Genomic DNA, 11,801 nt, shown 5'->3' with positions numbered 1-11,801 from the left:
GCAAATGGTTTAGCTTAAATTTCTGGCACTCAACTTCATGAGTCAGATCTGAGCAATTTCTAACGGTCTACAAGTTGCATTGACTTTGACAGAACTTGTTTTATGAGCTTCCTGTAGGAAAACAAAAAAGATTGTGATTCTAAGACTTAACAGCCAAGAAATACTAGTTCAACTGAGAGTTGGTTTACTGCTGGTGTTCATTGGAAATCCATACCATGTCTAGATATATTTCCTACACAATTGAATGATTCATCTCAGATCATCTTAAGACCTTTTAACTCCCTGCGTCAAGCTCGTAAACACCCACAGAGAGCTTTGTCGGTTTTAGCGTGGTTACACCTAGTTCTTTAATAGGACACATGATGGCAAGGAACATTTGGCCGTGAGGTTCTGGAAAACCGGTTCAGCCAGCCGTTCCCTAACAGAGATTCGCTCTGTTACCTGTGAATTATGGTAAATGGAGGCTGGGATTCATTTTTACATTTAAAAAAAAAAAAATTATGTGTATGTACTGTTGTCCTCCTTAATTACTGAAATGAATGAAAAGCCTTCATAGTCATTTTTAAAAGATACCACTCATCTCTTTGCAGAGATTTGGTCATTGCAGAAACGGAAGATGAATACAATAATGACAGTTATGTTAATAAAACGAGGGATGCAGTTGAGCGATGCCGTAAGATGAGAGTATATATGTTGATGTGAATGATTACAGCGAGGAGCCGAGGTCCACCTGGTGCCGTGGGACCAGGACTTATTCAGTCTGGAGTATGACGGTCTTTTCTTGTCCAATGGACCCGGAGATCCAGCTCTAGCTGAAACACTCATCCATAACGTGCGCAAGGTAGGAAGTGGGCCATATTGAGAAGCTTCAAATGAGACATGATCTGACATTGATCAAGTACAATGGGATATTCATGACCATATTTATAATTCACATTTCAAAGTTGTGAATCTATCTTTTTATTTATCGGACAGATAGAGTTCATATTTAAATCTTAATCATCACACTTGTTCTTTGAAGGTGCTGCAGAGTGATCGTCCCCAGCCTATTTTTGGGATCTGTATGGGCAACCAGATCACTGCTCTGGCTGCAGGAGCAAGGTCTTATAAGCTCCCTATGGGCAACAGGTGAGCCATTTACTAATTTCAATCAGCGGTTTTTAGTAGGAAGAATCTGAGGGTTGGTGCACTGCAATGCCTTATCTCAGGGTGGTTCTTTTTTTAAAAAAAAATTCCTGATTAAAAATTAAAAAGTAGATCTTTAATGTAATAAGACTTATCAGAAATGGAAATGGTGTGTGGAGTGTAACCGTTACATAAGTTACAGACGAGATGTGAAGGCTCAACACAATGTATGTGTCGAGTGTAATTATGAGACAGAAGACAGCAGCTGAATTTACATCGTCTCTTTTTGTCTGATTGGATTGTCTCACGTGAAGATATCAGATCATCCTGTTCATATTAACATTGAATAAAGTGATCAGATTTATGTTTGAATCGAACATTTCCGATTAATTTGGAGCTAATCAGTAGATCAATCCCATAAGGCTTTGCACTGGCCTGCCAGAATTAAAGATGGATTTGGTAGTGCCAGACTAATCAAACTTCTTGCTTTTCTTTTTGCATTTCTAATGAAACAACGCCAAAGCACATTTTCCTTGTTCAGAGTTTAATCAGGACGATACAGAGCGTTTTTTTGTGCTACATGTGACTCAGTTTTGTTTCCTGCATCCTCCAGCTGTGCTCCATCACGACATTCTTCTAAAAACACTGCATGAAGCATCACACGATAATCTAATGTAACAGACATTCCAAAAGAAACAAACTACTGAAGTGTTTTTCATGGGGGAAGTTTCAACTCCTGAATTTTTTGAGCATTAAGTTTTTCTGATTAGATGAAATTTAGCAATATTCACAATCATAAGTCAGTGTAAAAAATGATGGCAGCAGAGAATCAGCAATGACTTTCTAGTGCAGGAAAAACAGCTCCTTATACATGTTTGAGGCATCGAATTAATCTAGAGAATTCAAAAAACATGCCTTAGTGATTCAGAGAAATGGAGAGAACTGTTTTATTTTTCTGTGAATGCAATATGCATGTTACATGCTGTGTTTCATGCATGAATGTGTTTCCCTAGAGGCCAGAACCAGCCAGTGCTGAATATAATGACAGGCCAGGCCTTCATAACTGCACAGAACCACGGGTACGGCATCGACAGCGAATCACTGCCTCCAGGGTGGAGCCCGCTGTTCGTCAACGCCAATGATGAAACCAATGAGGTTGATATCTTTCTGTGCGAATGTACTTTTCACGTGCATGTTTTTCCAAGGTGTTTAATTATTTTGAAGCTGGTCACTTTATGCTGGAGGTAGATGAAGATGAGCAATTACTTAATGCAGTATGATTTGACATTCAGCCGAGGAAAGAAAGAAAAGCTACATTTCACTGCGTGTAAAAATATTTCACAAATATGACATTTAGATTTGCAGGTTTTGTACTAATGGCAGCACTATAGCTGCAGTCAAGCAAATGATTTGCTTGATGAAGTGTGCTAATATTTGTTTGTGCATAACATTTTGGAGAGACTTGATTGTTTAACAGATGTTAAATAATATCTTTAAGTTTTCTTATATTAACTTTGCATCATCTGCAGGGCATCATGCACAACACTAAGCCCGTGTTCACAGCCCAGTTCCACCCGGAGGCTAAAGGCGGTCCCACCGACACAGAGGTAATTAAGAACTTTGATGGTGCGGTTTAAAGCGCCTCCATACTATACTACAAACAGTACATTATGCAGTCATAACATTCAAGGATCCTTGAATCCTTGAATCCTTGAATCCTTGAGAAGTTACAAGTTTGCACTGGCTGACTGTAGGCCACATCCAGCCTATTAGTTGCGTTATTTCCTAAATATCGTATATATTTTAAGGTGCATTTGATGCGTTTTATAAACAGAAATTCAGTTAGTTTTATATTAAATCCCTGGCTGCAATTCTCATAAATGATTAAATAATCCAGTACTATTTGGTCCTCTGGTCGAGAATTCTTCTGGCCTTCACAATGATCTGAGTTGCTCCTCCCGCTAAAACCCCAAATTTGATCAAATTGAATAAACATAATTTATCACGCACTAAAACAACAGATTGAACATTAATAGCAAAGTACAATGGAAATCATTTGTTTTAAACAGCTTAGCAAAACAACATTATTTATTGTCCTTTGTGTTTTCCAACGGAGATGTAAGAAGTAAAAAAAAGAAGAAATGGAATACATTCAAATATAGTAAAATACGTCATTTTCAACTAAATTAAAAACATTTGACACTTGAGAGTTGAAGTGGCCATGATCAATATTAAAGAGTTAAAAGTGAAAAAAACAATAAAATGTACAAACAAGAATACAATTTTTTTTGTAACTGATCAGTATCTGTATTTAGTAGATTTTTGGGTGGATGGTTGAGGTTTAATATTATTATTCATGACCATCTGAAGACATATGCACATTTTAATACAAGCCTATCCAAACAACTGAGAAGCAGCAGCTTCGGCTCAAAATCATTTACCACCATGTTAAATATAAACCAAAAAGTTCAAAACTATGGTTTTAGCAAAGGCTGATTGTGTCTCTCCATGTTTTGTTCTTTAGATGGAAAACGTGCCCAGAAATCATATCAGAGGCGTGATATGTGGTTAATTGAGAAATTGTCTTTGTTTTTCAGTTCTTCTTTGATGCTTTCATGTCCCTGATCAAGAAGGGGAAGGATGCGAACATTGTCTCCGTTATGCCTGCTAAACCCAACCTTCCTCCAAGACCTCAGGTACACTATGTCAAGCAAGCCAATTGGGTTAACCCCTCATATTGAACAAAAACAAAACAAAAAAAACCCAACTCATTCAGTATAGCTTTAGGTCATCTCTGTATAGAAGTTATATTTTAAGTTGTAACTCACTCTGGGTAATTGATTTATTTTCTCATGTAATTTTAAAATTACATACTCGTACGTAATGATGCTTTTACAGTGCCTGTGGACAGAACATACAAAGAGTAAATAATATTCACTGCAGACACTGATGCACTGCACACATGTCACCAAAGCAAACTATCTGCAACTATTTGAGCGCTTCTTCCTTTTTCCTATACATTTCTTTGATGCCAAAACAGGCTCATTGGCCCTCTCCCTGTATTGTGTCCCTGCAGGTGTCAAAGGTTCTGGTTCTAGGTTCTGGGGGTTTGTCCATTGGGCAGGCTGGAGAATTTGACTATTCCGGATCTCAGGCTGTCAAGGCCATGAAGGTAAGAGCATCCTGTGACCGCTGTTTCGATGTTATCTGAAGTCAGGTGATGCTGTGCTCTTATATAAAACTGTCAATGAAGATAGATCAGTGTGATTTATACTGTAGGACTCAATGTTGGAGGACCTTTTAACAAACAGGAGGACGAAACGTGCAGAAAACTTTAGAAAGACGACAAACATCACCGTCTGGTCCGATCACTTATAATGCCCTAATTTGTTCACATTTTGGTTAATGGACTTTTAAATGTGTCATTTATCCTGCTATAAAGCTCTGCATATTGTGTAACCACAACTTAATTTAATGTAGGTTTGCCCTGAAGCTCAAGAGTCTAGTTTTATTAAAAGTTGACTTACGCTCTTGAAATGCATTCAGCTGTAATCACCTTATAGTGCATGTGGCATCAGTGCTGTAGTATGTGTACTGAGTGATGATTGAGCAGTCTGGCATACATACAGTTAAAGCATTAGGCCCTTTGAACACATGGCATCCTGACATAACACAGCTTCAAGGGCAGCAAATGTATGAAGAATTCAAACTAATGATGGCTGAATACTCAGGTTTCAAGACTTTGTTATAATGAATGCGGCCTCAATGACACACTCATTGGACGCTTGAGTAGAAAAGAGTTATTGTTGATTTCATTAACAACATCAGTACTCCTCCGATCACAACTGGTGAAATGTCTTCTCCCTCACCGTCGATAGACATAATGTAAAATTACCAATGATGAATCATTGTGCTTGTTTTCTGTTCAATTACCTTGTATGTCACAGGAAGAAAACCTGAAGACTGTGCTCATGAATCCAAACATCGCCTCGGTGCAAACCAATGAGGTCGGCTCCAAGCAGGCCGACTCGGTCTACTTCCTGCCAGTAACGCCAGAGTTTGTAACTGAGGTTATTAAGATCGAGCGTCCGGACGGCATCCTGCTCTCTATGGGTGGTCAGACTGCACTCAACTGTGGTAAGCTCTGTACTTTAGTTTGCTAAATATAAGGGGATACACTGCGTTTATAGAACACCCGGGGTATGTGTTCCTATCACGTTCAAGTGCAATGTAACAGCCCTGATATAGTTAAGAAAGTATATATGTAAACAACAATGCCACTCCATCATAAATAAAGTATAGAATATATTACAGGACAGTGCTATGCACGTGTGTATTATGTATTCTTACTGTACGAACTGTGCTTGACAACAATGTTTCAATGCTTGCATCATTTTTCAATTGTGTGTATGTTTACATGTAAATTTGTCTTTAGGGGTGGAGTTATATAAGCGTGGCATCTTGGACAAATATGGGGTGAGAGTCCTGGGAACGTCGGTAGAGTCCATCATGGCCACGGAAGACAGACAAATCTTTGCTGACAAACTTCTGGAAATCAGTGAGAAGATTGCCCCCAGTATTGCCGTGGAGTCGGTAAGGGTTCAAGTAGGGTTGCACCACATTCGCTTAACATGCAAAGTCATTGTTGAGTATTGCCATCTCGATATCAGTAACCAGACTGCGAAGCATTTCTTTTTTTTTCTTTTTCTTTCTTTTGTTGATCGCATTTCGCAGTTCCACCTGCAGTCATTTGTCATTTTCCATTGAATTCTGACATCTGGCCTGTTGCCACTAGATATGATGTGAAATACAATCTGTTGTCAACAAAATACGGTGAAAGGGTTCAATTTAATTTACTAAAAATGTTGAAATGAATGTACACTATATGGAAAACTATAACTGATTGCAGTTCAGTTAGTCTTTTGTGACATGTATTAGATGTATACATTTGCTCTTGGTTTTTCTCTCATGTTAATGTCACTTTCTGCTCTTCCTTCAGGTGTCTGATGCCTTAGAAGCAGCAGAGAAGATTGGCTACCCGGTGATGTTGCGCTCAGCGTATGCTCTGGGAGGCTTGGGCTCTGGTCTGTGCGCTAATAAAGAAAGGCTTGAGGAAACCGCATCAAAGGTCAGAATGAATGGTGCTTTGTACACAGAGAAAACAAATATTTAGTCATTTAATTTTGAACAAAATATTTTTCCAAATCACCTGGGATTGTTAATTGCAGCATTAGAAATGGTTATATCTTCACCTATGAACTATCACCATGAAGTTTGCTGTTGCTAAGCAACAGCCTTTTGTGCTTGTCTCCTTTCCAACATTATGTGTGACAGCTCAATTGGCTCTAATCTGTAATCACAGGCTGCAAAATGAACTGTCTGTGCCAGCCTGCTTTAAATCGGTGCATACTTTTTATGCTGCGTTGTATATTCTACTGCTTTTTTCAAGTTTTTTTTTTTTTTTTTTTTTTTTTTTCCCCCCCATTTGAATGTTTTAATTTCTAATGTTTTTTTGCCAGCTCTGCTAAAGAGCTGTTTACCTGGTATATATGAAGGTCAGCGCCGAGACATAGTTAACTGATTCTTTGTCTAGACTTTTACAAAAACACAAGTGTTCTTTTAACCGAGTCTGTCCTTGTCTGGCATCAACAGCAGGACCTGTTTTATTTCTGTCTACCTCACTTGTAACTGTACAGACTGTCCTTGGAACAGGTCATCATATTCCATTTATTTCAACAGAGCAAATTAAAAACTGTGTTTTCACTTGCCTTATGTTCTTTTTCTAAAATCTTGTAATTACACAAACACTTTTTTTTGCTCCTCTATTTCGTCAGTTTATCTTTGAACAAAAAAAGACCCTTTTCTCTCAAATATTGATCACAAATTTGTCTAAATCTGTGTTATTGAGTACTTATAGGATCCATATCTGCTCACTTTGTCATTTAACAATGTTTTCTGACCTGCACCTTTGCAAGAGTGACATGTTGCACAATAAATGCACTATTTTCTATTCTAAATAAATATTGTGCTTCTTGTAGGCGCTTGCTATAACCAGTCAGATCCTGGTGGAGAAGTCATTGCTGGGCTGGAAGGAGGTAGAATATGAGGTGGTGAGGGACGTGGCCAATAACTGTGTCACTGTCTGCAACATGGAGAACTTTGATCCTTTGGGAATTCACACAGGTAATACTATAAACACTTTGTGCAATGTGACTGACTTCTAGCTAACACACACCCGTGTTGGTTTGTTTACTGTATCGTAGTGCATCTCCGTTTGTTTGGTTTTGTTGAAAATCGTATGCCCTCACCTTTCTTCTTTAAAAAAGCGATTTCAAAATGGACTGTGTGTGTGTGTGTGTGTGTGTGTGTGCTTTAAAGCTTGTCGTTGTCCTCTTGCTTTATAATGAAAACTAAATCTTAGTACTTGAACTAACCCTCATTTAAGATTCCAGTCTTCCAACAACAATTCAAAGTGCCCCTTGCTGATTCTAAACCCTATACAGAGATTGTATTTTCACTACTTTTCTTACGAAAACTCTTGCTAAAATTGATGGCACATTTTGGAGCGTGAATGTTGGTTATAACAGCATAATAAGATATTTGGGTTTCCTAATGTACTATCTACTGCTAAAGTATTTTGTTAATACTATTTTTTTTAAAATGGGAAATATTTGAAGCATTTTGTAACTTAAAAGTTATGCATTTATATTATAATTACAGTGCTAATTGATTCAACAACATAACATTTTTAGATGCAGCAGACCATAAGCCAGAAGTTTTACTACTTACTTTGATGCTTTACATTTTGATTACTGTAGAGAATATATTGAGTGATGTTGTGTTAAAGATTTCCTTTCAGCAGTCCACAATCCATGTAATCATGCCTTTAAAACAAAACTGCCGTATCGAATTACTTCTAGTTAAGATGAGGTTTTTAGAAAAGGCAATATTGATGTGATAAAAAAAAAAAAAAAAAAAATACAAACGTCTTCCATGAAACGTGCAAAAAGTGTATTCAAATAACAAATTTTTTCTCACTGTAACCCATGCCCTTCTTTCACAGGTGATTCCATAGTGGTGGCGCCGAGTCAGACATTGTCTAATGAGGAGTACCACATGCTCCGTGAGACTGCCATCAAGGTGGTACGTCACCTCGGCATCGTAGGAGAGTGCAACATACAGTACGCCCTGAACCCATCGTCCCTGGAGTACTGCATCATCGAAGTTAATGCTCGTCTCTCGAGAAGCTCAGCGTTGGCATCCAAAGCTACAGGGTGAGAGGATATATGCGCGTAAACAAAGGGCTCTGAAATTATGCTCATGTTCCGAGGGCTTAACGATGTTTTGTGCATTAACACAGATAAATAGTTTTTATACCCAAATGATGATTTTGTACATTTCTTTATATGCCTTCATTTGCCCATCAGCCAATGTAAGTCAATACATTATTTCAACTTCAGAGATAGCTTTTAATTTTCCAAGTGAAATGGTTTGTTAGTTGTTTGTAGTTGAGAAAGATTAAAAAAAAAAGTGTATTTCTTCTCACACTGTTCCGGTCTCCTGGTCTCTGGGTTCGGTCTCGTCTAGGTACCCCTTGGCTTTCGTTGCTGCGAAGCTGGCCCTGGGCATCCCCCTGCCACAAATCAAGAACGCTGTTTCGGAGAAGACCACCGCCTGTTTTGAGCCAAGCTTGGACTACATCGTCACCAAGATTCCCCGCTGGGATCTTGACCGCTTTCAGGGCATGTCTCGGGAAATAGGCAGCGCCATGAAGAGTGTTGGAGAGGTGGGCATGACCCCTGGATGCATGATCACTAGCTTGGTTGTCCCCTCCCCTCTTTGGTAAACCCAGAGCATCACATGTCTCCCCCCCCCCCCCCCGGATGCAGGTGATGGCGGTCGGACGGACCTTTGAGGAGAGTGTGCAGAAAGCCTTGAGGATGTGTCATCCTTCAGTGGATGGTTTTGTGCCTCAGCTGCCACTCAGGAAAGCCTGGGCCAATACCCAGGACCTGCAGCAAGAGCTGGCTGTGCCCTCCAGCACCCGGATCTTCTCCCTTGCCAAGGTAGACTATGAGAGACTCCTACACACACGCACATGTATGTATGTATGTGCGTATGTGCGTACGTACGTTCGTTCAAAAGTGAGGGAGGATAAACAAAACAACAGTCCCCTTTGTCTGTATTTTCCCCTCATAAAGACGGTGCTTGTATAAGCACATCAAGACACAGGGTCAAGCACCGCTATTCAGACATATGGATAGAAGCGAGTTGGAGTGGTGGGCTTGAAGAGGTTTTTTTTCATACTGCAATATTTCTATGGCCAGAGAGAAACAGAATGAGGTTGTCCGGGATCCAACCGCTCATTGTACGAGCATTGTGTCACCACAGCAGATAGTTCAGATAGATCAGTGCATTTAATTCTGCAAGACAGTCAGAATGGATGGCAGCAGCTTAAAGTAATGCTCACCAATATCTTATTAATCCATTTTGTAAATAACATTTATTGGAGAGCTGCATGTTATTGAACATACAATTAAACGATTAACACTTAAGTGATATTATTGTTTTAAGTCATTTTTTCCTGATTTTCTAAAAAACATTTTTACGCTTTTGGCTTATGTCCTATGGTCATGAGGTATGACATATTTAGGGTTCTCAGTCCAAAAAATGTTAATGAACACAGCTCAGCTTTTGCGATAAATATGTTGATTACATTATTGGTAAATGTGTGATGTATTGTCAGCCCTCAGGGGGCAGTAGTGACTCCAAGCAAAGCAGCTCTCTGCTACTGAATTTGTTGTTGAAACTTACAAAAGCAATCAATCAGACTCACTGTTACTAACTGGTATGTCGAAACAATGTGAGATAGGAAAATGTTTCTACACATACAATGTGGTATTGGTGTTTTTGCTCACATGTCTTACAGTTCAGGCCATCATGTGTGTTTGTTGGCTACATATTGCATTATTTACAGCGTTACAGCAGTAACAACCATTGCAGCTTGATTATCGGTTCCTTACCACAGGACAAAGTAGCTTCACTTCAAGGTGACTGACTACAGTCTTCTCTTAAGGCTGAAAGGATTTCTCTACTCAAGCATCCAATATACAGACGATATAAAATATTTACTAGCTGTTGTCAGGGCAGGACATCTGTCATATTATAGGAGTTTGATGACACAGGCTGCTTTTGACACAGATTTTTAATAAAATGCCAAAGTAATATATCGTCCCTGCAATAGATTTTGCCTGAAATAGTCTTTGAAGAAGAAACGGGTAAAAACATTATTTATGGGGTCTGTTTTCTCCCCCACCACAGCCTGCTGGATGATTTGTAACATGATTTTCATGATGACCAGGCTTCAACTAGGGGCATGAATGATGCACTTGAAGATTATGAGTAAAAATGCTGAGTCTGTTTCACATCTTTACCTCTCAGGCCCTCCATGATGGTGTGACTGTTGATGAAATCCACCAGCTGACCGCCATAGACAAGTGGTTCCTCTACAAACTGCAAAGGATCACAGAGCTGGAGAAGCACCTGTCCAACTACAAGAGGTAACACAAGCAGCTACCTCAATAAAACTAAGTAGATTTTACCGACTTGAATATTTTCACTGAATATTGTCAGAGATTTTTAATTTTTACATTTACTGTCAAAACACTTTTATGAGGTAATGGGTTTTGGTGACAACAGTGGTAAATATTGCTCTGAATCTTCAGTTTACTGAAGTTTGCTGGCAATTAGAGTCACTTCATTATGTTGGGCTGATAATGCAGTGCATTGCGTTAAAATGTATTCAAATGTGTCAATCCCTCTTTTATACTCTGTTAGTCAGATCAAAGTCCTGGCGTGCTTGAGCAGATCTAATCTGAATCTTGGTGAAGGGAATGTACAGGCAACCAGGTTGCCAGTCCGTGACAGAACAAATGAAGCGAGACAACCACACACACTCACATTCACACCAAGCTGTAATTTGGAGACACCCATTACAGCATTGCATCAAACATATTTTTGGACCGTGGGAGGAAAACAGAGTATCCAGAGAAAACGCAGAGCGACCATACAGAAAGATCCCCACTGAACCTGGACAGTGGATATAGTCACTGAGATGGGAGCACGGACCACTTACTTTACTGTGAGGCCCGCAAATATGCCTTTAAATCTTTCATGTGAGCTGCAGGCATCATTCCAGAAGAGCCTTAACCTGATTCCCAAGCTGGCTGTCACCTTTCAGTCTGATTTCCTGTTTGCTCGCCTTCGGCTCTTTCTGGTTTGCAGACTATTGTTGGCTCTCTGCTCGAAGTCTTTGGAAAGAGAACTGTCATTTTAACAAAGAAGTGTTCAAAAGGTCAAAAACAGTTCATAAAGCAGATTTTATGAATATCTGTCACATACAGATTCAACACACAGTTTTCCTGAAATTCTAAACGCAACCAGATTATCCTAAATGAAGACATCAATTGTAGAAGTGTGTCATGGATGCTAGTTTCACAATTATGAAGCCAGAGGTTTCCCTTTGCCCATTGAGGTTGTGTTTGTCTTGCACCTGATGGCCACCACTGACAGTAGCTTCAACAGGTGGTGTCTATGTATTCTAACGGGGACAGGAATTTAAAACTGGGAAGGGCTGGAAAGGTGTAAATTCTCTTTTTCTATAAATTCAGTTTGAA

At 39.3% G+C, this 11,801-nt stretch overlaps 1 protein-coding gene across 1 annotated transcript in view; it reads left to right on the top strand.

Moving 5' to 3' along the window:
* Nucleotides 1-11,801, top strand: part of cps1 (carbamoyl-phosphate synthase 1, mitochondrial) — a 56,095-nt gene that overhangs the window by 5,666 nt on the left and 38,628 nt on the right. The window contains exons 8-21 of the mRNA XM_080498728.1: nt 713-841; nt 1,022-1,128; nt 2,139-2,280; nt 2,655-2,732; nt 3,723-3,821; nt 4,202-4,297; nt 5,073-5,262; nt 5,561-5,718; nt 6,125-6,253; nt 7,164-7,308; nt 8,189-8,399; nt 8,713-8,911; nt 9,015-9,191; nt 10,567-10,685. Of these exons, the coding sequence (XP_080354854.1) occupies nt 713-841; nt 1,022-1,128; nt 2,139-2,280; nt 2,655-2,732; nt 3,723-3,821; nt 4,202-4,297; nt 5,073-5,262; nt 5,561-5,718; nt 6,125-6,253; nt 7,164-7,308; nt 8,189-8,399; nt 8,713-8,911; nt 9,015-9,191; nt 10,567-10,685 (1,979 nt within the window). The remainder of the gene's footprint in view (nt 1-712; nt 842-1,021; nt 1,129-2,138; nt 2,281-2,654; nt 2,733-3,722; nt 3,822-4,201; nt 4,298-5,072; nt 5,263-5,560; nt 5,719-6,124; nt 6,254-7,163; nt 7,309-8,188; nt 8,400-8,712; nt 8,912-9,014; nt 9,192-10,566; nt 10,686-11,801) is intronic.

This window comes from Blennius ocellaris (genome assembly GCF_963422515.1).
Source record: "Blennius ocellaris genome assembly, chromosome: 6".
Lineage (NCBI taxonomy): Eukaryota > Metazoa > Chordata > Actinopteri > Blenniiformes > Blenniidae > Blennius > Blennius ocellaris.
Note: the sequence above shows the minus strand (reverse complement) of the source record. Positions and strands in the feature narration are given on the sequence as shown.